The 21,825-nt window shown below is 53.7% G+C and overlaps 1 protein-coding gene across 2 annotated transcripts; it reads right to left on the bottom strand.

Annotated features, from left to right (window-relative positions):
• Positions 1 to 2,235: 2,235 nt before the first annotated feature.
• Positions 2,236 to 20,627, bottom strand: KCNG1 (potassium voltage-gated channel modifier subfamily G member 1). Of its 2 annotated transcripts, none has more exons than XM_081033301.1 (3): positions 19,782 to 19,916; positions 10,022 to 10,821; positions 2,236 to 6,034 (listed from the first exon to the last, which is right to left on the bottom strand). In XM_081033301.1, exons 2-3 carry the CDS (start codon positions 10,793 to 10,795, stop codon positions 5,264 to 5,266), a joined length of 1,545 nt encoding a protein of 514 aa, XP_080889427.1. In that variant the 5' UTR covers positions 10,796 to 10,821; positions 19,782 to 19,916; the 3' UTR covers positions 2,236 to 5,263. The 2 variants fall into 2 exon arrangements, with proteins under 2 accessions (XP_080889427.1, XP_080889426.1); XM_081033300.1 differs by lacking the exon at positions 19,782 to 19,916 and adding an exon at positions 20,331 to 20,627 and having other exon boundaries at positions 2,238 to 6,034.
• Between the last annotated feature and the right edge of the window lie 1,198 nt (positions 20,628 to 21,825).

The raw sequence follows: 21,825 nt of genomic DNA, 5'->3' as shown, positions 1-21,825 counted from the left end.
TGATACATGGGTTTTAGAGGACAAAGCAGGGTCAGGGGACTGGGTTTTTTAACCTATAGATTTTATTATTATTCAGGTGTGGCAAAGCCAATAGACCAGGATCAGGGGATGACTGCTATTGAAAAGATAGTTTTGTTACACTCACATATCCCGAGAGGAGGGGATGTGCCCCCACGGGGACCCCACAGGGGAGCACTGGGGCTGGTTCTGAGGCTGAGGGCATGAGCTTTTATTGTGGTTTTCCAGGGAAGGGAATGGGGAAGGCAGATAAGCAGTCTTAGAATTGGCTAGTTTGAATGATTTCAGTGGCTCTGGGGCATAGGGGCAGGACCCCAGTTGTCTGGTACCTGGCCTTGGGGTGGTTAGGACAGGTGGATAGGAGCCTGGAGTGTGAGAGCTGCCTGAAGGAGGTAGTTGGGGTTAGAGGTCTGGATTGGTTGGTTTGCATATGAAAAGCATGCTGCTACTGTCTCTAGGAATTGGCCATCCAGGGGAGGGGCAGTCTCTTCAGGGTCTGCAAGGCTGCAGATATCAAAGCATCAGAATAGAGAGAATAACAGACATGGATACTACAATGGGGACCTGTTAGGAGTGTGGTCTTGTATACAGGGCTGCAGCGATGAGGTCAGATAAGGCCTCTCTGTCTTAGGACACTTGAGTAGAGACCTGAGTGAGGAGAGGGAGTGAGTGATGTGGGTACACCTTAGGGAAGAGTCTTCTAGGCGGAAGGAACAGCATGTGCAAAGGCCCTGAGGTGGGACCATCCTTGGTCTGTTCCTTATATAGAAGAGGCTGGTGTAGCTGAGAGAGATGAGGAGGAGGCAAAGAGACTATGTCAGGGAGGTAGGGCTGAGAGACTCTGGCTTTGACTGTGAGTGGGACGGGATGTCCCCAGGTTGGAGGGGGGGTGCTGTGAGCAGAGGATGAACATGATCTGAGTTGGGTTCTAACGGTCCCTTTGCTGTTGTGCAGAGAACAGATGGGGAGGGGAGGCGGTGAGCAGGGAACCAGGGAGGAGGATCTATGAACAATCCAGGTAGGCGAGGATGGGGGCGGGACCCTTGGAGGAGGATGTGGTCAGATTCCTGACATGAGCTAACGGGACTGGTGGGTAGCAGTTTGAGAGACAGGGAGAGAGAGTAAGGAGAACCGGTGTTAGGAGGCATACTACTATCTGTTTTTCTGGAGGAAAACACATGCAAAGCCATTTCGGCAACTGGAAACCTGAGTGAAAACCAGGCTGCCTTGTGCTGCTCTCTCTCTCCATGCGCCTGCATCCCTCTGTTATTTCACCTGTGCAGAAATATTTTACTCACGTGTCTTTTTCTCCACCAAAGTATCAGTACCTCTGGGGCTGATCCCACTGAGAACAAACCCATTGCTTTGTCGGTTTTGTCCCCAGTGGCTGTGATAGCGCCTGTTTCAGAGGAAGCAATATGTTTGTTCAAAGACTTGACACATCTGTGTTTTCTCCACTGGAGGAAGGATGATCCCAGCAGGGACACGTTTTGGTACCCGCGTGCTCCCTTGACAGCTGGTGGAAGGTCCCTTTTAAATGCCACCTGCTTCAAGACTCCTTCCCTGACCCTATTCAGTGGCTGCATTCCACCTCCCCGACTCCAGTCACTCTCTGCCAGGTCACCCTATGCTCACCACCATGAAGAAATGATTTTCTTCAATTCACATGGTCACAGTCTTTCTCCCCATCATTGTGTGGGTCCTGTGAGGGCAGAGGCCTGGTTCTGAAATGCTCACTGCCGTAGGAGGTGGTGGTGCCCATCCTGATCCCCTTTAGTGGATGGGGTGCCCATGCCCAGCAGCTGAGGGTGGCAGGTGCTAAAGTCTCCCACCTGCGCTTCTTGAGAGATGCCCTTGGCCGATTAGTGCTATCTCACCGGAGCTGACAGGGGTGGCAGAACAGGACCAGTACTAGGGAGAGGCAAGTACAAAGGCTGATCCTGTCTTTATTGAAAATTTTGAGTGCTCGCTTCGGCAGCACATATACTAAAATTGGAATGATACAGAGAAGATTAGCATGGCCCCTGCGCAAGGATGACACGCAAATTCGTGAAGCGTTCCATATTTTTTAAATGATGAACGTCTAAGTATTACCTTGTCTTGTACACCTGAAACTAATAAATAAAAAAAAAAAAAAAGAAAATTTTGATAGTTTGTTCATTGTGGGTTTTTGGCATTTGTCTTGGTTTTTAAAAATACAGCATTAAAATATGACTTACCTTAATCACTGAGTTTTTTTTTTTGGGTCCCCCTGAAATTCTGAGCCCACAGGTGAGAAGTCCCAGTCCTGTTCAGAGATGGGGTCTAAGAATCTGTGTTGTTATAGTCTCCCCAGCCCCCACTGTGAGTCTTATAGACGTGCTGAGCATAACCATGTTGCCTAAAAAAAAAATCACCCAAATTTGGGAACTTGCTGCTTCCCCTAGAATTGTGATTTTCACACACTTTCCCTGCTGTTTGGAGTTAGTCACCTATACCAGGGTCAAAGGGAGATCCCACAGGGCAGGGGCAAGGGATTGTGGTCCATGGTTCAATCAGAACAGCCTTTATTTGATCAGATTTATAGCTAGATTTTTCTCCATCAGATTTCACATGGCTAAAAAAAAAAAAATGGGAAAAAGCCATGATCATAAAATTGATCACAGACCTAGAAACAGCGAGTGAGGTGTCCTGAGGCCTCCTGATTGTTAATTAGGATCAAGGGCCCTCAAGCCCCATCCTGAGTGTGCAGGTCAGTATGTAAACCCCTCTGTCCTTCAAGGGAGGTCTTGAGAGGTGCTGAGTCTGGGCATCTGCTTTGGCCACCTGCTCCAATCAGAATCTAGGTGCAAGAAGATGCCAGAGAGCTTGACCTTCAGTGATCCCAACTCCTCCTGGCACAGCTGCAGCTACAGGCTCCGTCCTCAGGGTGGGGGCGCTCCCCTCCTAGTGCTGCCCCATTTCCTTCAAACAGTATTTGCTCTCCACTCCCTTGAATTTTAAAGGGCTTCTCTTTCTGTGTCACATTTCCGGCTATTTAGCATTTTCAATTGTCTCCTGTCTCTCATAGCCACTTTGGAGGGGGGAAAAGGTCATTCCATAAATCTAAGGTATTATTACCGTGACAGCAGTGCCCAATCACTATGACATCCACCGGGCTGGGAAGGTAGAGCTAATTAGTCAGAAAACTTACTTTGCAGGCGTGAGTCATGGAAGCAGGTGTCAGGGGAGCATATAATGAGGCCCTCGTGACTCGGGTGATATTTCCACTCCGCAACACTGCGTGTGTATTGTGCTGAGATGGCCGTGCCCCACCCTTTCTCCAAGAGAGAAAGAGGTGCTCTGAGGGCCTGCAGCCAACGTTAAAAGCAGATGCCTTTCTACTTTCTGTCCCTCTTTCCTGTTTCCCTTCATTTTTAATTCATTCATTCAACAAGTGTTTCTTGAGCACCTACTAGGTGTCAGGACCTGTGCCGGGTGCTGGGGGTCAGCGGTGAGCCATGGGCCTCCTCCTGCTGGAGACAGACCATAACTGAGCGGCAGAGAAATTAACGAGGTGATTTTAGAGGTCAATAAGTGGATGAAAAAGATCAAGCAAGGAAAGGGGAGAGAGTGGTGGTAGTGAGGGTGCTGGAGCGGACTCTTTAGAGAGGTGGTCAGGGAGATGACGGAAGGAGCCAGCCATGCAGTGTCCTATAGGAAGGGCATTCCTGGCATTGGGATCCACAGGTGTGAGGGCCCTGAGGTGGGAATGGGCTGGGTGTGTGGGAAGAGCAGAGCGGAGGCCAGTGTGGTTGGGTGGAGTGAGCGAAATGGAAGTGGGAGCTGGAGCTGGAGAGGAGGGCAGGGCCCAGGTCATGTAGGACATTTGGGTTTTATTCTCAGCGTGATGGACAGCCCTGGCAGGGCCTTCACGTGATCGGATTTGTTTCAGAGCCATGCTGCGGGCAGAGGATGGGCTGTGGCCCATCCTTGGGCTTGGGCTGTGGCCAAGGATGAAGAAGAAAGTGGTGCTGCCATATCTGTGAGGGTGAAGACAGGCTTGTGACAGCGACCTGGGGGTGAAGCCCCCTCCCTGTGCCTGGCACTGAGGGGCGCTGACCCCCTAGAGCTGAGTAAATCTGGTGGGTTGGCCTGGGGTCCCCTCTACTGTGGGTTGTCCACATTATATAAGGTCGGAAGGTGTTCCCAGTTGGGTGGGTGCTCTCTAAGTCTTTGGGGGACACAGGGAGGCCTTGGGGGTTTTCAGACTGTGCTTCAGGCTGCCCAGGGAACCACGGCCCAACTTCCCAAAGCATCAACCTCACTCCAGGTTTAGATTTAGATATAGGTAAATGATTTGAAGCATTTTTTTCAAGTATTAAAATAAATGTGGAGTAGAATTAAAAATATACACTATTTTTAAAAGATAAAATGAAGCAATTTCACCTATGTAGTCAGTAATGCTGACAGGCCCCCTTAACACTATGCATTAAACTTTTAGGGACACCTTGAGGGGAAAGTTTGAAGACATAGGCATGAAGGTGCAAAAGAAGAGAACAGAGGATGGGAGAAGGAAAAAGGGAGAGAGGCCGGAGGTGAGAGGAGTCAAAGAAAAACAAGAGAGAGGGGATGTAGTATTTACTGGCAATTTTTCCAAGGGTACTGGTTCCCTCCTTTTCCCTCCAAGCCCACTGGGGCTCTCCCAGGCCTGAGGGACTCAAGGAAACAGACCCTTTTACTTCCGGCACCTATGCTGGCTGGTTCTGCTGGTAAACAGCTTCCTTTCTTAGGAGAGCCCCGTGGGAGGCTTTTTCTCTCCTTTTCATCGGTTTTCTTTAGTTGTATATGATCCACACTAAAGACAGACATGTTGCTGAGGCTGTTTGTATTTGTTTTTCTCTAGGCAGAACCATACAGCAAGTCTTTGCTGGCATGTTATTTACATGGTGGAAAGAACAAGCCATCTCCTTGTCGAGGGAAACAGGCTTGGGGGCTGGGGTGGGCCGTGGGTGGCGGTGGGTGGGGACCGTCCCGGCTGTGTGCTGGGCTCAGGACCAGCTCTGCTTCACTTCTGGCTGAGGAGGGGCGGGATCGCGGATGTTGTGGACGCCCTGCCCGGGGTGTGGTTGGAGCCAGTCCCATGCCAGGGCCGCAGTCAGAAGCAGCGCGTGCCTTTGAAGGCTTCTGCAGTGACAGCAATAGCTTCAAGACGCAGAGGGCAGACAGGGCTGGGGGGTGTCCGGGTGGCGGCGGCGGTGGCGGTGGCGAGCTGTGTCCTCTGGCTTCAGTTCTTGTCTCTGGTGTCCGAGGAGGCACTTCCGAACAAGATGTCACTGTCCTGGGACATGCCACTCAGCTGCGACTTGGTTTTGATGAGGAACTGGGCTCTCCGGAACATCAGCCTCTCCTGCTCCTGCTTGAGCTCCAGGTAGGAACGGGAAAAGGTGTGGAAGATGGAGGTCACCGGAAAGGCCATGAGAAGGATGCCGCTGAGGATGCTGCTGAGCGCCACCACCTGGCCGGGCGTGCTCCTGGGTACCATGTCTCCATAGCCCACCGTTGTCATGGTGATGACGGCCCACCAGTAGCAGGCGGGAATGCTGGTGAACTCCGGGCTGTCGGCCATCTCGTTCTCAATGACGTAGAGCAGGGGGGCAAAGAGGGCGATGGCCACGCACAGGAAGAGCAGCAGGAGCCCGAACTCGCGGGTGCAGCGGCGGGCTGTGAGCCCCAGCGTCTGCAGCCCCAGGGAGTGGCGGGCCAGGCGCATGACGTACAGGATGCGCAGAGCGCGCAGGACCCGCAGCACCAGCCCCACCTTGTCCAGGTAGCTGTTGCCCGTGCCCGGCTTGCGGCGGCTCGAGGCGGCGCCGTCCACCAGCAGGGTGATGTAATAGGGCAGGATGGCCACCAGGTCAATCAGGGTCAGCGGGCTCCGCAGGAAGCTGAACTTGCTGGGCGCCTGGATGAAGCGCAGGAGGAACTCGAGGGAGAACCAGCCCACGCACACCGACTCCACGATGAAGACGTTGTGGCACATCTGGGAGCACTGGCCCTGGGGGACAGGGGAGAGGTCAGGGCAGAGGTCAGGCAAAGGTCAGCAGTCCCACCAGCAAGGAGCGCCGAGCTAGGCCCTGGGAGGGGTGCTGGGTTTCCCGGGTGAAAGGTGGTCTGGGCACCGCCAACCTGCCTGTCTGTGTTGTGTGGCCCTGGGGCCTCTTTCTAGTCCTGCTTACTCCCTGGTGACTGCGTCCAGACCGAGGGTACGAAGTGCCATCCTGATGCTGACCACCCCTCATCTCTCTCTCTAGACCAGGCCTCGCCCCTGAACTCCAGATCCTGGATGGGCTGCCTCCTTGGCGTCACCCTTGGCAGGAAGGGGAGGAGGGGTGGGTCTGACAGGCATCTCACACTCATCACGTCCTAAACCAGCCTCCTGAGTTTCTTTTCTTTTTCTTTTTATTGAGATATAATGAACATGTAACATAAAGTTGAAGGCGTACAATGTGCTGACATGGTACCTCCATCATTTGTAATATGATTACCACCATAGAGCTAACACCTTTACCACAGCACATAGTTATTATTTCTTTTTTGTGGTGGGAACAAAGATTGAGTTGCCTTGCACTCCTGGTTTCACCCGCCCACCTCTGGTCCCCTTCTTAGTGAGCAGTGCTCCCACCGCTCCTTGTGGGTTTTGCCCACATAATCCTCAGGGCATGTCACTGGCTCTTTATTTAAAATGATTCCAGAATCAAACCACTTCTCACTATGTCCACAGCCCCCACCTTAGTCCAGCCCTATCCTCTCTCGCCTGGACAGTTGTGGGCACCCTCTCCCCGGATTTCCTCTCCTCTACAATCCATTTTGCACACACAGCAGAGGGACCCTGAGAACATGCATCAGATCCTGTCCCTGTCCCTTGCTTAGCACCCGCTATGGCTCAGCAAGATAGCGCATGTCCCCCACCTCTGGGACACATGTGGCCTGCCACCACTTCTCCTACTTCCTTGCCTCCAGCCTCACGGGACTCCTCACTGCCCCTCCAACACCCCAGGCTCACCTCCCCAGCCTGGCCTTGACTTTCTACCCCCCCTGCAGTGTTCCTTTCCCCCCAGACACCCACAATGCTTTGTCCTCCTTCCTCCGGCTCTTTGTTTCAATATCACCTGGCCAGGGAGGTTTTTGTGACCCACCTGTTTAAAAAGTCACCCCTCCCTTTGTCCTGTACCCCAATTTCCCTTATTCTGCTCTATTTGTCCATAATGCTCATCACCTTTTAATATGCGCTATAAGTTATTTATTGATTATGTTTATTGTCTGTCTACAAAGACCAGCACACAGCAATTCATATTTGTTATCAGGATGAATGGAAAAGCACTGGACTTGCATTTAGACAGGGGTGCCAGCTCAAAGCCAGATGGGCAAAGGAAACGGGCCACGTGGGCAAAGGAAGGCCAGGTGGAGTGGAGGCCTGCTGGAGAGAGTGGCCGTCCTGCTCATCCTGATTGCTCTCCTGGAATCACTAATTCAGGCTTGAGAGTGCTTCATTGAGGTTTTCAAGAGAAGCTGCAAATCTGCAGTTTTACATGACATCTCCTGGGTTTTAAATGTCGTAATAATTCAGTACAAAGAAAACACTCTATGGGCCTCTCAAACACATCCGTGTGCTGCATTTGGCATGTGGGCTGCCAGCTTGTCTCTCTGGAATATATCTGGATGGTAGACCATCTCCACTGGTTTTGGACCTCGAGCTCAAAGGGGGCTTTGGCAGCGAGGGAAGGTACAGATGGTTCCAGTCTGGGGCATCTTGCTGGTTCCAAGGCACAGCTGTTCTTTGAGTCCTACTCTGATAGCTCTCTCTCTAGAAATAGGATAGAGGCTGGAGAGATGAAATAATAGCTTGTCGGGCTCTGAGGTCTCAAACTTTTGGAACGGCCTACCTGGAGTGCGTTCCCTCCAAGCATCCCCAGCATAATTGGTAGGCGCCTCACAGACCTTCCTTGGCTTGCGTCTCACGGGGTTGTCACTGTCCCCCCTCCACTAGACCTGAAGCTCCTTGAGGATGGAAGACTCATCCTGGTCACCCTGCCTCCTTCGTGGTGCCTGAATACAGTAGGCACTCAAATGTGTGCTCAAGGAAGAAGTGAAACAGTGAACCCCTCTGGTCCCCAAACTGAAGTCAAAGAACAGTATTTTCACTGAATCATGAAAAGGTCAGGTATTACTAAAATTTTTTAAAAAGCAAGTATCAGAAGTTGAATAAAGCAGCGGCTTTATTAGTAATTTCCTGATGAAATCAGGATCGCATATGTTGAAGCTAAAATGAAATCTATACTAAGTACAGGGACTTCCAGCCAGGTTTCAGATGAGTATTTTCTCTCTCTCTCCTTTTTTTTTTTTTTTGGCAGGTGATCATAATCCTTACAGTTGGCACTTCCTGCATCGTCATGCACTGGGCATTTTTCCAACCACTTCACGTGGACTCACTCGTTGAATCCTCACAACACTGTGAGGTGGGCCTGTTTATAGCCCCTTTGGACAGGTGAAGAGACACCGAGAGGTTAAGTAACTTGCCTAGAGATACACAGCCAGAGTGCACAAAATAAGATTCAAATTCAGGCCGTCTGGCTCTAGCCCTGCTCACTTCATCACTACCCCTTATGCATATCAAAAGTTAATTTTATTGGTTGAGTTCTTACTACTCATTTTTAAAATTCAATATAGAAAAAAGTGCTAGAAACCGTCTGTGGGTTATAAATACAATAGTATTGCTACTTCCTCCGTAATATATGCATGTGGAAAAACCCTCACGTGGTGAGTAGCTCTAACATTCAATCAGAGACAGGGTACACAGTCAGTGCTCAAAAAATGCTGGCTGGCGTCATATTTATGTTCAGTTCACACCACCATACCTACTTCTCCAATGCCTATGCAATTTGTACCTGTCTGAATCTTTCGGTCTGTCTTGAAACTTGCTTCCAGAACCCCCATGTGTGGGGAAGGGGTCCTGACTCCAAGGGTCTCACACAGAAGGAGGCTGAACCAGGGAGCAAATGTCCCGTGGACTCAGCTCCCACCGAAAGATGCCACGTGGGATGGCAGGCCAGGGGTCCCAACTGTATAGATTTTTTAAGAGAAGATGGGAGTTTGGGTTTCTAAATGAAAAACACCTCATTTTTAAATGTAGACAGCCAAAATTCGGGGAAGCACAGTGTGGACAAATCACACACTTCTGTGGGGCTGTATTAGGTCCCAGGCTGCCATGTGGGACTCACCCTTCCACATTTAAGAACACAGAATTTGCAGTCAGTCAGACCTGGGTCTGGGCAAACTGCTTTGCCTCGGTGTTCTCATCTGTCAAGTGGGTGTGAGAATACCTTCCATACAGGGTTGCTGATAGATTCATGGAGAAGATAGGATGTAGGAGCCCAGCCCCTGGCTCCATTAACTGCCTAAGTGGTAGCCCTAGAACTGAGCACATACCCTGTGTCAGGCGCTAGAGTATTCTCTTATTTAACACGAAGACGTGTGCACACATACCTATCAATGCAAATTATAGTCCAGGCCCAGAAAATGTTTCTGGGACTATTTTCATACAAAGGAATTAGGAAGGTTGAGAAAGGACTTAAGTCAGTGATACAGATTTTGATGAGGTCTGTCATGTGCTTAGCTCAGGGCCAGGTATATCATAAGTCAAATCATCCATTTTTCACTCATTCATTCAACAGAGGGTGGTGGGGTGCCTTGCCGTGCAGCACCTGGTTCTAGACACTGGGGGCACAAGGGAGACCAGGACCGGCTTGGAGCTCATTTTGAGTGTGGAGGTGGACCACAACATGTAATCATGATTATCAGGAGGAACTGGGGAAGCTACACTGAGCCAGCGCAGTCAGGGAAGGCCTCCTGGAGGAGGTGACAATGTACACAGTGAAGAAGGTGGACTTCTGGGAGGAGGTGGCCTAGCAGACTGCTTTGTCTCCTGCCCTCAGAGGCCTTCCCTCAGTGCAGCGAGCCTCCGGACACAGCTGTGGGCGCTTACCTGCTCCTCCTCCTCCCTCAGGCTGGGCAAGGTGCTGATGGAGAGGTTGACAGCGGTGACAGTGACAAAGAGCACCGAGAGGCAGGCGAACACCTTGCCGGGCAGCCCCGAGTGCGGCCTCTCCACCATGTCGCGCAGCCTCCGCATGCAGCGGCTCAGGCGGCCCTCCCCCTCGGCCGGGCCCTCGCTGTCCTGGTCGTCACTGTCCAGGGGCTCGTCCTCGTCCTCCCGGTCCACCATCTCCGCGAGCTCCTCCATCTTCTGCAGGTAGCGGCGCTTGCAGCAGCCGTCCAGGTGGTCCTCGGCGATGCCCCAGTACAGCAGCTCCTCCTGGAAGGACAGGGCACACATCTCCCGCAGCAGCCGCAGCTTGCCCGCCCGCAGGAAGGTCAGGATGAGGCCGAAGGCCCCCGGGTTGCGGTCGAAGAAGAACTCGTTGCAGGTGACGTCGTAGTCGTCGCACACGTTGAGGATGTCGTCGAAGTTGGTGCAGGCCCTGAGCTGGCCCAGCCGCGTCAGCGGGAACTCCTCGAGCGTGGTCCAGGGCAGCGAGTACCGGATGCCGCCCACGTTGATGATGATCCGCCTCCTGCGGTCCTCGGGGGGGCCGCCCTGGCGGGGCTCGTCCTGGGGTCGCAGCCGCTGGGCCCGGCGGTAGAAGACGCCCTTGAGGGACTGGCTCTGCGGGAGGAAGGCCGGGTGGAAGGAGGCGTCCGAGGTGCAGCTCAGGGCGCTGTAGTCGTAATCAGAGTTGTCTCCCGGTAAGAGGGTCATTTTGGGCCTTCACATCCCTCTCGGGCCTGGGTGGGGGCAAGAGAGGAAAGTGGCTCGAGTCTCAGCTGACAATGTTGATTCTGCAGATACTTGCTGTTACGGACCGAACTGTGTCCCCCAAATTCAGAGGAGGAGGCTCTAACCGGGTTGGGACCCTGCAGGAGGTGGGGCCTGAGGGAGGTGATTAGGTTTCGATGAGGTCCCGAGGGTGGGGTCCTCCTGATGGGATCAGTGCTCTTATAAGCACCAGCGCCCTCTCCCTCTGTACCCTGTGAGGGCATAGTGAGAAGGTGGACGCCTACAAGCCAGGAAGAGCGTCCTCACCAGAACCGGACCCCGCCGGCACCCTGATCTCCAACTTCCAACCTCCAGAACTGTGAGCCACAAATGTCTGTAGTTTGCGTCCCCCACTCTAGGTATTTTGTTATGGCGGCCCGAGCAGATGAAGGCATTCCCTTAAGAGTGAAAAGAGCAACACTCTCATTAGCATCTCCCAAACGTCACAATTCTTCCTCATGTATGCCGTAAACATGTACTGAGCGCTGCTGTATGCCACTGTGTGCCAGGCACTGCTCCAATCCCTGCCGAGTCACAGTCAAGGACAGACTCAGACGTGTTCCATGACCCCCACAGCTGACGTCCTAGTAGATTGCCACGCAATATCTGTATTATTTATGAACACTTTATTGTACATTAGTCTCAATTGTTTGTATTCGTTTAGCTCGGAAAGGTAGCTTAGTGTAGACAAGTGGTTCTCAACCAAGGCCGGTTTTGTCCCCCAGGGGACATGTGGCAATGTCTGGAGGCATTTTTGATTGTCATGTCTGGTGGATGCTACTGGCATCTAGTAAATAGGGGCCACGATGCTGCTAACTGTCCTCTAATGCACAGGTCAGAGAATGAGCCAGACCTCAACGTCCACAGTGACGAGGAGGAGGAGCTCTGGTGTCATGGTTACATACACAAAGCATAGACTTTGGAGCCTCATGGCCCAGGCAGGTAACTCAATTTTGATGTGTTTCAATTTCCGCATCTGTGAAATCGTGTAATTCATAGAATTATCAAGACAATTCAATGAATTATCTACATAAGAGCACCTGACAGTACTCAATAATCGTCTATTGTTACTGCTCATATTTATCTGAAAGGGACAGCTTGTATGGCTCCCATAAGTGGAAAACCTGTATCATTTGCCATAAACAAGAGGCACTGTCCAGAGAAATGCACAATCATGACAACAGTGCCATGTTTGCTCACGTATCAGCAAACATCATCTTGAGAATACGAAGGTGAACTGGACAGGCACACTTGCTCCTCCAGGAAGCCTTCCTTGGCTCTCCCAGCTAAATCGAGCTCCCTCCACTCCCCCCGTCCTGGCGCCTTTATCTTTACTGCACTTACCACCCAGATTTAGAATTATCTGTGTGCAAGCCTGGCTCCTTTATTAGGCTGCTTGCTCCCTGGGGGAAGAGCTGTACTTCACTCACCTCTCAATCACCGTGCCCAGCAGCATCAGAGCGCAAAGAAGTGCTCGTCGAAAATGAGTACATTTCCTGCTAGTGAGGCCAGAGTGACGAGGGCACTTCTGAGAAACTCAGGTCAAAATGTCAGCTTCCATAGATTCCTTCCTTCTCAACCCTCAAAGCCGAGGGTTTGTGCTACTAGATTGAGATTGCTTATTCATTCATAGCGCATGGGCTGAATTTGGTTCACAAATATTTTGCCTGGCTTGGAGAAGATTTCGAAAAATTTCATGTAAAAATCCATATTCTTGGTTTCACTTGAAAAACCAAACTACCTGACAACATTTGGCCCAAATTCCAGCCGAGAAATAACTGTCCTCTTTAGGCAGGGCATGCATGCTGCCAACTACCACCGTCCCCACCCCGCCTTGTTGTCGTCCTAATGCCACTCTACTTCACTCATGTATGTTTCCTTCCTGGCTCCTGTAGGCATTTGAGTCTGAGACCCCTAGATTATAGCAACAGAGCTCTCCAGAATCAAGCCAATCCATTAAAAAAGTAATAAGAGTCTAATCCTTTGTTTCCCCATTCCTTCCCCCGACCCAATCCCCCATGGAAGCAAGTGAGACCAGTAAATTCTATCAATTCCACATGGATACCCATTTCTAATACCTGAGTGTCAATCTGTGCCCTGGACACGTTCAGGGAAAACACACAGACACACACACACACACACACACACACACACACAGACACACACACACACACACACACACACAGAACCTGTATGGATGAGAAACAATGTTTAATAGGACCGACGGAGTTTCCACATTGAGAAAGGGATCTTTTCTAACATGAATTCTACAAAAACAAATCATCACTCCACTCACTTATCTTTGGGGAGAGCTAGTTTCACAGGTTGGGTTTTGGAAAACTAGGGTACAACTGTGTTTGAAATAAAAATGATTTGATTTTAGAGCATTGAGAATGTTTTTAACTTTATCTAAAATTGGAACCCATCTCCTCAGGCAAAGCCTGCCAGAATCCCCCGGAGGACGAGAAGAGTCCCTTTTAGGCACTTTACATCAGCGATATCGCTTTTCAGCTCTGCTGTATCTTTGGTGGCTGTGTCTTTGCCACCAAAGATAAGAGGAAACATGACATTCTGTTTGGCGAGAATGGTGATGGAAGCAAAGGACCACTCCTTTCTTCCTGCGAGCCCCAGAGAGCGCTTCTGAAACCCCCACAGCTGTAATACTCTCTTCGCTTGAGGAGTTTCTTCTTTCAACCCTCCCCACTTGCCCTCCAGCAGAAAGCTCCCCCAATTAGCAATTCCCCCTTTCTTTCTCTCACGACTGTGCCGGTTGTGAGTTAAAGCGTCAGTATCCTGTGTGGAAAGTTATCCTATCTCAGCAGACAGTTTAGTATAGAAACGAGGGAAAAAGTGTGCGTCGTTCAGGCCGCTTGTTCGTGGAGGGCCAGAGTCCCAGGAAGGGTCAAACACTGGAACCTGCTAAAGGAGGAAGGGGCACACTTCTCCTTATAACCAGTCTGATGGGTGTGTGTGTGTGTGTGTGGGAGGGGGATGGCCCCACATGCCAGACTCTAGCGTCTCGAATGAAGGTCATAGATTAAACAGGAATCAGAGTCCTGCTTCTGGAAAATTATGCTACTTTTCACCCAGTCTGATACCTTCACCAAAAAATCTGGTCCTTGAAAAGTTTTCTACAGTGTTGGGTCACTTCAAGAGCACAATACATTATAGTGATTTTGCCTCTGAGGGTCTAGGAAGCCCAGTTGGGGGACAACTTGCTGATCACCCCAACCTGGGGAAGCACAAGAGCCTAATGGCTCTGAAAGCAGGAGACCCAGGGTCAAGGCCAATCACTGTGACTTTGGGCAAGTCATGTTTTACCTCTGAGATTCAGTTTCCTCATCTGAAGAATGAGAATATTAATAGTTTATGTCTCCTTGAGTTGTGGTGAGGACTAAAGCAGATGACAGGGGTGACATGCTTACCCCAATGCCTGCCACACAACGGACACCCGCTGTATTATTATTATTATTATTAGCTAAAAGAGATGGTCTGTCATCCCCTCCCTCCACCAGCCAAGGGTGACTCCTTTTTTGATCTGATCTGGAGGGATTTGAACCCAGGATTGTCTGGCCCCCAGAGCCCACTGTTGGAGGGAATGTGGTCTGATGCAGCCTCTGGGAAAGCCACCAGGGTGCTGAGGGAAATGAAGGAGGCTGGTGTCCCGTGACCCAAGAATCTCACTCCTGGGTAGATTTCTCAGACCTGGGTCCACAGCAGGTCTTGGCAGATATTGTCAGTAATAAATTATTTGCACTCAAATCCTTGACTCAGGATCTGCTTCTGGGGAATCCAATCTAAGAGAGGAACAAGGTACAGGAGTATGTGTCCCTTATTGTGGGTGGTGCTAGGATGTCCCATAGCGTCCATTCCAGGGTGGGATGGGGAGTGGGACAAGTGAATCATGGTCGATGCAGAGGGTGGACTCCTGTAAATGGCACAGGAATTAGAAGCAATGGGCTAGATGTCGGTTTAGGAACACATTTACATCTTAAAAACATGGTGCCGAGTGGAAAAAGAAACAGAAGTTTATAGCATTATGCTATTTATATAATTGAACACACACACAACATTACGTATTTTACAAAGATTCACACACATGCAAGGGTCTATATCAACCACAGGGAGGGGAGGGAAAGGGGAACAAGCATGGGACCAAGGGGACAATGAATGATATGGCCCAGCACAGGCCAATGACAAAGAGTGCCATGAAGGAGAGTGCAGCTAACACAACTCTGGGATTTAATCCAAGAAGTAAAGAACAACCAAGCTACCGGGTTCCGAATAGCCCTGGGTACTCAGTGGAGATACAGATTCCAGGGCCCCTCCTTAAACCTTCTCAACCAGAATGCCTGAGGGGGAGGCTCAGGAATGGGCATTTTGGAGGCTCCCTTAGAGAGGGGAGAGAGAGAGAGAGAGAGAGAGAAAGTGGGTGCCACGAATGCCTAGAGACCCCACAGGGGCTGGGGGTGCAAGAGCTGCTCTGGGCTTTGGCTGGGAGTCCCTTGACCACCTTCTCAATGTCCTTGGGGTTCTGGAAGGCTCTGTGGCTCCTGCGTTCTGGGAGCTTCACTGGAGAAGTGGAAACTCTCTGGTTTGAGAGAAAAACCTGCCTTGGGAATGAATACCTTGATAAAGTTCCCCTTCCTGAGCCCACAGATCCACCGACACTCCCATACACTCTCTTTTCCTTCCTTTTGGGAGAAAGGTGATGGTTATAAGCAATGACCAAGGGCTGAGTACACACTTCCACTGATAAATGCTCCTTTAACCGGTAAGAAGTTCTGAGTGGCAGCCCCACTATGAGCTACTCCGTGGTCAGGGTCTGAAGGCAGGTGGGGGGAGGAGCCTTGCGGGAGTAGGAGGGGGGAACTGGAGGGGACTGTGCTCTTCCATCCTATGCCCATCCCTTAGGACGAAGCTCTCTGTCCCTCTTCTGAGCGGAAGGGGGGAATGCAGAGAGAGAGAGCTAAACACTCATAGTGCTGTAATAATCACTGTCTCCCTTGATCGCACTTAGTGCCAGGTGGTGTGTAAAAGCCTTAATTGCATGACCCACGTCCTTCCCTAAGAGGCAGGCATTACCAGCAACTCCCCTATTTTACAGATGAGGAAATGGAGGCTTTGAGAAGTGAAAACTCAGGACCCTGGTGATAAGGGATGAAGCCAGAATCAACCAGACCTCTTTGACTGCATTTGCCTGTTTCCCTGGATCACCACCGGCTCCTGGTGGGGGTGGGATATGTCTCCACCGTTTGCAGCGAGCCAGGGACTGGGCCTCTCGTCTCTGTTTTGGATGAACAAGCTTTTGGAAGGTCTTTGGGGATGAGGAGAATCAGAAAATTGCCATAGCCGGGGCAAGCATCTTTAGTAAATCCTATTGTGCATTTGCACAAGAGCAGAGTACGAGTTAGAAATCAACAAAACACCTGGTTTTGTCAAATTCTGAGATGCCATTTTGGCTTCTGGGCAGAAGAGCTCTCCTGTGGTGGAGACAGGCACCAGCCAAGGGTGAGGGGTGGCGCCTTTAGGCCAGGCTGCCTGGCTCCATTTACTAGCTGTGCACCCTTAAGTAAGTGACTTCACTTCTCTGGGCCTGACCGTCCTCAGCTATAAACTGGGATAGTCATCGCAACCACCTTGTAAGTGCATGGAGCTGTGTCCAACACCTCCTAAGGGCTGCATTTGCTAGAAATGGCTGTGGTGCAGCAAACTTACCCCCGATCCCTCCCCTCATATTTCCTTTCTTAGAGGAAGAATAGGAAACAGAAGACACCTTCCAAAGGTGGAACTTCAGTGATGGCTCTCCCTCTCACCTGGAACTGAAGTCAAGTCCCTTACTCGGCTGGGCCTCAGTTTCCCCATCCTAACATAACTGATTAGAGATGTCCCTGTGGGAGGCAGAAGAATGGTCCCTCAAAGATGTTCACATCTTAATTCCTGGAACCTGAGGATATGTTACTTTACGTGGCAAGAGAGATTTTGCTGGTGTGATTAAAGGAAGCATCTTGAGATGGGGAGAAGCTCCAGACAGTCCTGGATTACCTGGTGGTCCCAGCGTAATCACAGGAGGGTCAGTGATGTGGGGCCGGAAGCCTCCAGATGCTGGAAAAGGCAAAGAAACGGATTCTACCACAGAAGGAGCACAGCCTTGCCGACCCCTTGATTTTAGCCCAGTGATACCTGTTTTGGACTTCTGATCTCCAAAAACTAGAGGTAATAAATTTGTATTGCTTTAAGCCACAGATTGGTGGTAATATGTGGCAGTAGGGAAGTAACACATCCTCCAAGGCGACTCTCTAAAAGAAAAGGATTTCTTCTTGGGCTCCTGGGTCTGACTGCAGGTGGGGTGCAGAGCTTTGGTTCCTCCTCCCACCACGCCTCTCAACCTGTGTCAATGCCTAATTCTGAGCAGGTGTGGAGGTGACCCCACCCCTGCCTGCGTGGCTTCCTTGGTCAGGGTTAGGGCTCCAGGCTGGGCTAAGAGGCTGGTCATGCTGCATTAATCCCCAATTAAAACACTAATCAAAATGAATCCAGCCATCAGCCTGGCCCAGGTCCTGCCGGGCTGGGTCTCTGAGAGATGCTATACCCACGTGGAGAATCTGTCTCTCTTAGCGACCTGCCATCCATCCTCATCACGATTCAACTCTGCTGGACCTCAGTCCTGCTTCCTTTGAACTGGGGTCCAGGTTCCTGGGGGAAAGGGGACATTTTCTGGGAGCTGGGCTCTTCTCTCCATCTCCCTGAGAAAATGTGCCAGAATTCCCCCCTCTCCCCATATAAAAGACAGAGGCGGCCTCTGGAGCCTCCCTACAGAGCTGCTGCAAAATAATACAAATGCACATTTGCCTTCTCCCAGGAGGTGTTTTGAGCCAGAAGGTCCTTTTCTATTTGCTTCCTTGCAGGGTGAAATTTGGAAACCAGGCTTGGGGGAGCGGTGCGGACCTTGAGACAGCAGGAAGGGGACACCTGTTTAAACAATCCCTCAGCTCTTTTCCCCTAGGAAGTGTTAAGGCCGCATGCAGTCTTTGGGGTAAGCGCTGTGGGGAGGTGAGGAAGGAGAGCATGGTTGTGCCTGCTGGCCAGCCTGCCTGAGGACAGGCAGGGGTGAGGCAAACTCACCACAGAGCAGGAGAAAATCGGAGGCACAATTATGATCCTATCTGTGGCACATTCACTTTACGTTCTGATTTTGTTAATCAAATACAGTGTGCTGTATGACAAAAATGGCCAACAGTGACTGAGTGCCTGCAGCTAGGCTTTCTTGCCTTTCCCCTTTGGTTAATTCCACTTAGAGTGGCTTTTCCAGCCACCATTTTCCGCTCAGGGGCTCCATTTCTGGGTTTAATGAGTCAATCAGGAATGGATTCCCAGACTCCTATATCTTTCGCAACTGGAAATGTTGACTCTTCATCACATATGAGGAAAGGGGATGAGGACATACATCCAGTCAAGACAAGACACCCGTTAGGGACCCAGGGTCTCATTCCTTAGTCTCCGCTGGAGTCTCTTAGCCTTGTATCCAGGACACATCTCTCTGCTCTTCCGTTCCCTGGGGCATCTCCCTCACCTCTTGCCAGAGCCCAGCTGTGTGTCTGGTGCAGAGAATTCCAGGTGGTGGTGGGACCGGAGCCCGGCTCCCAGATCGGCCCCAGTCACGTTTCAGGGCGCCCCTAGCCAGGGTTCCAAAGCCTCAGGACAGAAATCAAGGCTGTCTGATTTTCAGCACACTCACGGTTCCCCGTGAGCTTGGAGAGTGTCCCATGACAGACCTGTTTGCCTTGGAATGGGCTGGTTTAGGGAATGACTGCTGAGGGCAATCTTCAGCCACCAGCCTCACCCATCTTTCAAAGACACTTCCCTCCTACCCCACTCAGCAGTTGCCTCTGCAGAGCTCAGAGACAGAGGACACACGGGTCAATGTCAGGTCCGGCAGAGCCCGATAAGTCCAGTTGAGAAGGATGGCGTACTCTGGCCATGCGCCCCTCCCTTTGCCCCAGCTCGGGGGCTGGTCTCCAGCAGTGCCAAACTTTCCTTGGAAATATGCTCCAGTGAGGCTTGCCATAGTGACTCTCCCTGCAGTCATGTGTGTGGGTACCAAAAACACCCTTGTGACAAACCTCTGCTCAGATTCATAGAGGCAAAGCCTCCCTCGAGGCCCCCTCCACACACAATGAATCAGACCAACTCCTGCTCCTTCCTCTCACCTCCCTCTGCGCTTATCTCAAGGTGTCAGTGAAGGGGGGGTCTCTGCATCTGTCTCATCAACCTGGATGACTGTGGTACTTGGCACCCTTAAAAGGCTTGCGAATAATAGCAAGTGCTTAAGAAAATGACTGCTGAATGGACCACTAACTCATAAACCCTATGGGTGGGAGCCTGCCTTCAATGTAAGGTTAGGTCAGTTTCTTAAGCCCTCTCCCCCTTCCCACCTCCTCTGAGGAACTTTCTGAAGACCCTTTCTTCCTATGTCAGAACCTGTTCCAGACTCCCTTCTCCCTTTGAGAATGAATGCATTAAATAACCAAGGAAAGGCCATTCTATGCCTGTGCAGTGACTTCTGCCTACACACAGAGGGGCTGTTGGAGTCGGCGGGGGCAGGCTGGGGCCTCCGCAAGGGAGCAGCTGGCTCGTAATCTCAACTTCTCTCTAAACTGCCAGGGGGCTTCCACCCAGTCCTGCCCCCACTCCACCCCTCTCCTCCCCAGCAGGGGCCTCAGTAACTGTTAAATGAATGGAATAATGAACATGGGGCGTTTGGCATGGTGCGCTGCAAGTAGCAGGTGCGCTCAACCAATCTTTCTTCACTATATGAATGAATGAACTCTCTTTTCCTTCCTCACCCCCAAACTCCAATCCATCCAGGCTGAGCCCCTCCTGCGTATCGGGCCCCTGAAGCTGACGCGGGGACCACCACTCTCCTTACCAGATGCTGGAGGCTGCGGTGATCAGAGCTGTCTTGGAATGCCTAGCGTCTAGCACACAGTAGGTGCTCAGTAAGAGGCTTCTTGAGTTAGTGAATGACTCAATAAAGCCCACTGGTGGGAGGCTCCATTCCGTGCCTAAGCATAGAGTGAATGAGCAAGTGCCAGACGCCCCCCCTTCCACCTCCCTTCGACACTCCCTCCCACCGGGATCCTGCGAGGTGGAGAGAAACCTCCCCCACCCCCAGGAAGCACCCCCAGCGCCCCCGCCCAGTCGCCCTGGCTGAGAACGTCCCCCACTTCGCACCCGGGATCCCTCCACAAGCTGGAGCTGCACCGCGCCCGTGGCGAGCGCGCTCCACGCCACCGCCCGCGGCTGCACTCGGGTCCTCTGTCGCCCCAGCCTCCGCACTCGGCGGGTTGGCGGGTCCCCGCAGGGGAGCCCGGGGCCACGTCCACGTGCAGCTGCCCCCGTGCCCGAGTTAGCGGCTGCGGGGGCCTGTCAGTGGTTCCGCGGTGCCCGGCAAGGCTGCGGAGCGCAAAGTTCCCACCTCAAGTTGCCGTCTCGACGTCCCCGCCTTGGAGTTGACCGGGCCTCGGCTTGCGTCCCCCCGGCTGCCAGCGGGTCCCGGACGAGGATGCGGGGAGGCTGGTGACCGCCCGGGGCTCCGGCGCCGTCTCCCGGAGCCGCGAGCAAACTTCGGCCCCTTGGCCGGCCTCAGCTCCCTCCCTCGGACCCACCGCTGCCCGCCTCTGCCCTGCGGTCCTCGCGGGGCTCCTAGTGCGCCCCGAGCGCCGCGCGGCAGCCGCGGGAGGGCGGGATCAGGGAAGGGGGCGGTCCGGGGGGAGGAGACTGAGCGCGGGGCGGGAGCGGGGCGGCGCGGGGAGCGGGGGGGCGCGGGGAGCGGGGCGGCGCGGGGAGCGGGGGGGCGCGGGGAGCGGGGGGGCGCGGGGAGCGGGGGGGGTGCGGGGCGCGGGGGGGGCGCGGGGCGCGGCGGGGTCGCGGGGCGCGGGGGGGGCGCGGGGAGCGGGGCGCGGGGGGGGCGCGGGGAGCGGGGGGGGTGCGGGGCGCGGGGGGGGCGCGGGGCGCGGGGAGCGGGGCGGCGCGGGGAGCGGGGAGGGGCGGGGCGGGAGAGGGGGCGGCGCGGGGAGCGGGGCGGCGCGGGGCGGGAGAGGGGGCGGCGCGGGGAGCGGGGCGGCGCGGGGAGCGGGGGGGCGCGGGGAGCGGGGGGGCGCGGGGAGCGGGGGGGGCGCGGGGAGCGGGGGGGGTGCGGGGCGCGGGGGGGGCGCGGGGCGCGGCGGGGTCGCGGGGCGCGGGGGGGGCGCGGGGAGCGGGGGGGCGGGCGCGGGGCGCGGGGAGCGGGGCGGCGCGGGGAGCGGGGCGGCGCGGGGCGGGAGAGGGGGCGGCGCGGGGAGCGGGGCGGCGCGGGGAGCGGGGAGGGGCGGCGCGGGGATCCGGGAGGCGCGGGGAGCGCTGCCGCCGCCTCGTCCCGCAGCCTGGGCAGTGACAACAGACGCCGGCACCCGGCGTCCCGGCGGCCCAGCTCGCCGCCGCGTCCCTCGGATTGACTTGCTCCGCGCGGCGCCTTCCGGAGCGGGGCCCCCCGACTGCACGCGCGCAGCGCCCCCTCCCACCACCTGCTTCTGCCCGCGCCCCGCGCGCGGATGTCCCTCCGCCCGCCCGCGCGCGTGGCTCGGGCGCTCCCCTGCAGTAGGACCGCTCGCGCCACGCCCCGCGCCAGCCTCTGGGGTCGCGCTCCCTGTCACGTGCTTTGCCCGGCGGTTCAGGTGCGCCGCGGGTTCTAGACGTCTGGCATCACTGTCCCAGGGTCTACACGGGACACGTCAAGTCCCCATGCTCCGCTGCTCCGGGGCCGCCAGCTCCACGCCCTTCAACGTTCCGTGGGCCACACGCGCGCGCTCTGTTTTGTGCCTTTCCTGGAGGTCCAAGTGCACCGTTGTCCTTGGCCCCTCGTGCCACCGGGAGCCAGGACTGCAAGGCGCCTTGCAGCGCCCACTTCTTAGGGACGGCACGGGCCAGGTGCC

Source organism: Rhinolophus hipposideros (genome assembly GCF_964194185.1).
Source record: "Rhinolophus hipposideros genome assembly, chromosome: 22".
Taxonomy (NCBI): domain Eukaryota; kingdom Metazoa; phylum Chordata; class Mammalia; order Chiroptera; family Rhinolophidae; genus Rhinolophus; species Rhinolophus hipposideros.
The sequence above is the reverse complement of the archived record's forward strand: the minus strand, read 5'-3'. Positions and strand labels throughout refer to the sequence as shown.

What these genes read in the sequence shown, in the direction of transcription:
- KCNG1 (XM_081033300.1), bottom strand. Translation starts at nt 10,795, where the DNA reads ATGACCCTCTTACCGGGAGACAACTCTGATTACGACTACAGCGCCCTG. An exon ending in TGAGGGAGGAGGAGGAGCAG is followed by an intron (nt 6,035 to 10,021) that starts GTAAGCGCCCAC and finishes CCTGTCCCCCAG; the next exon opens with GGCCAGTGCTCCCAGATGTG.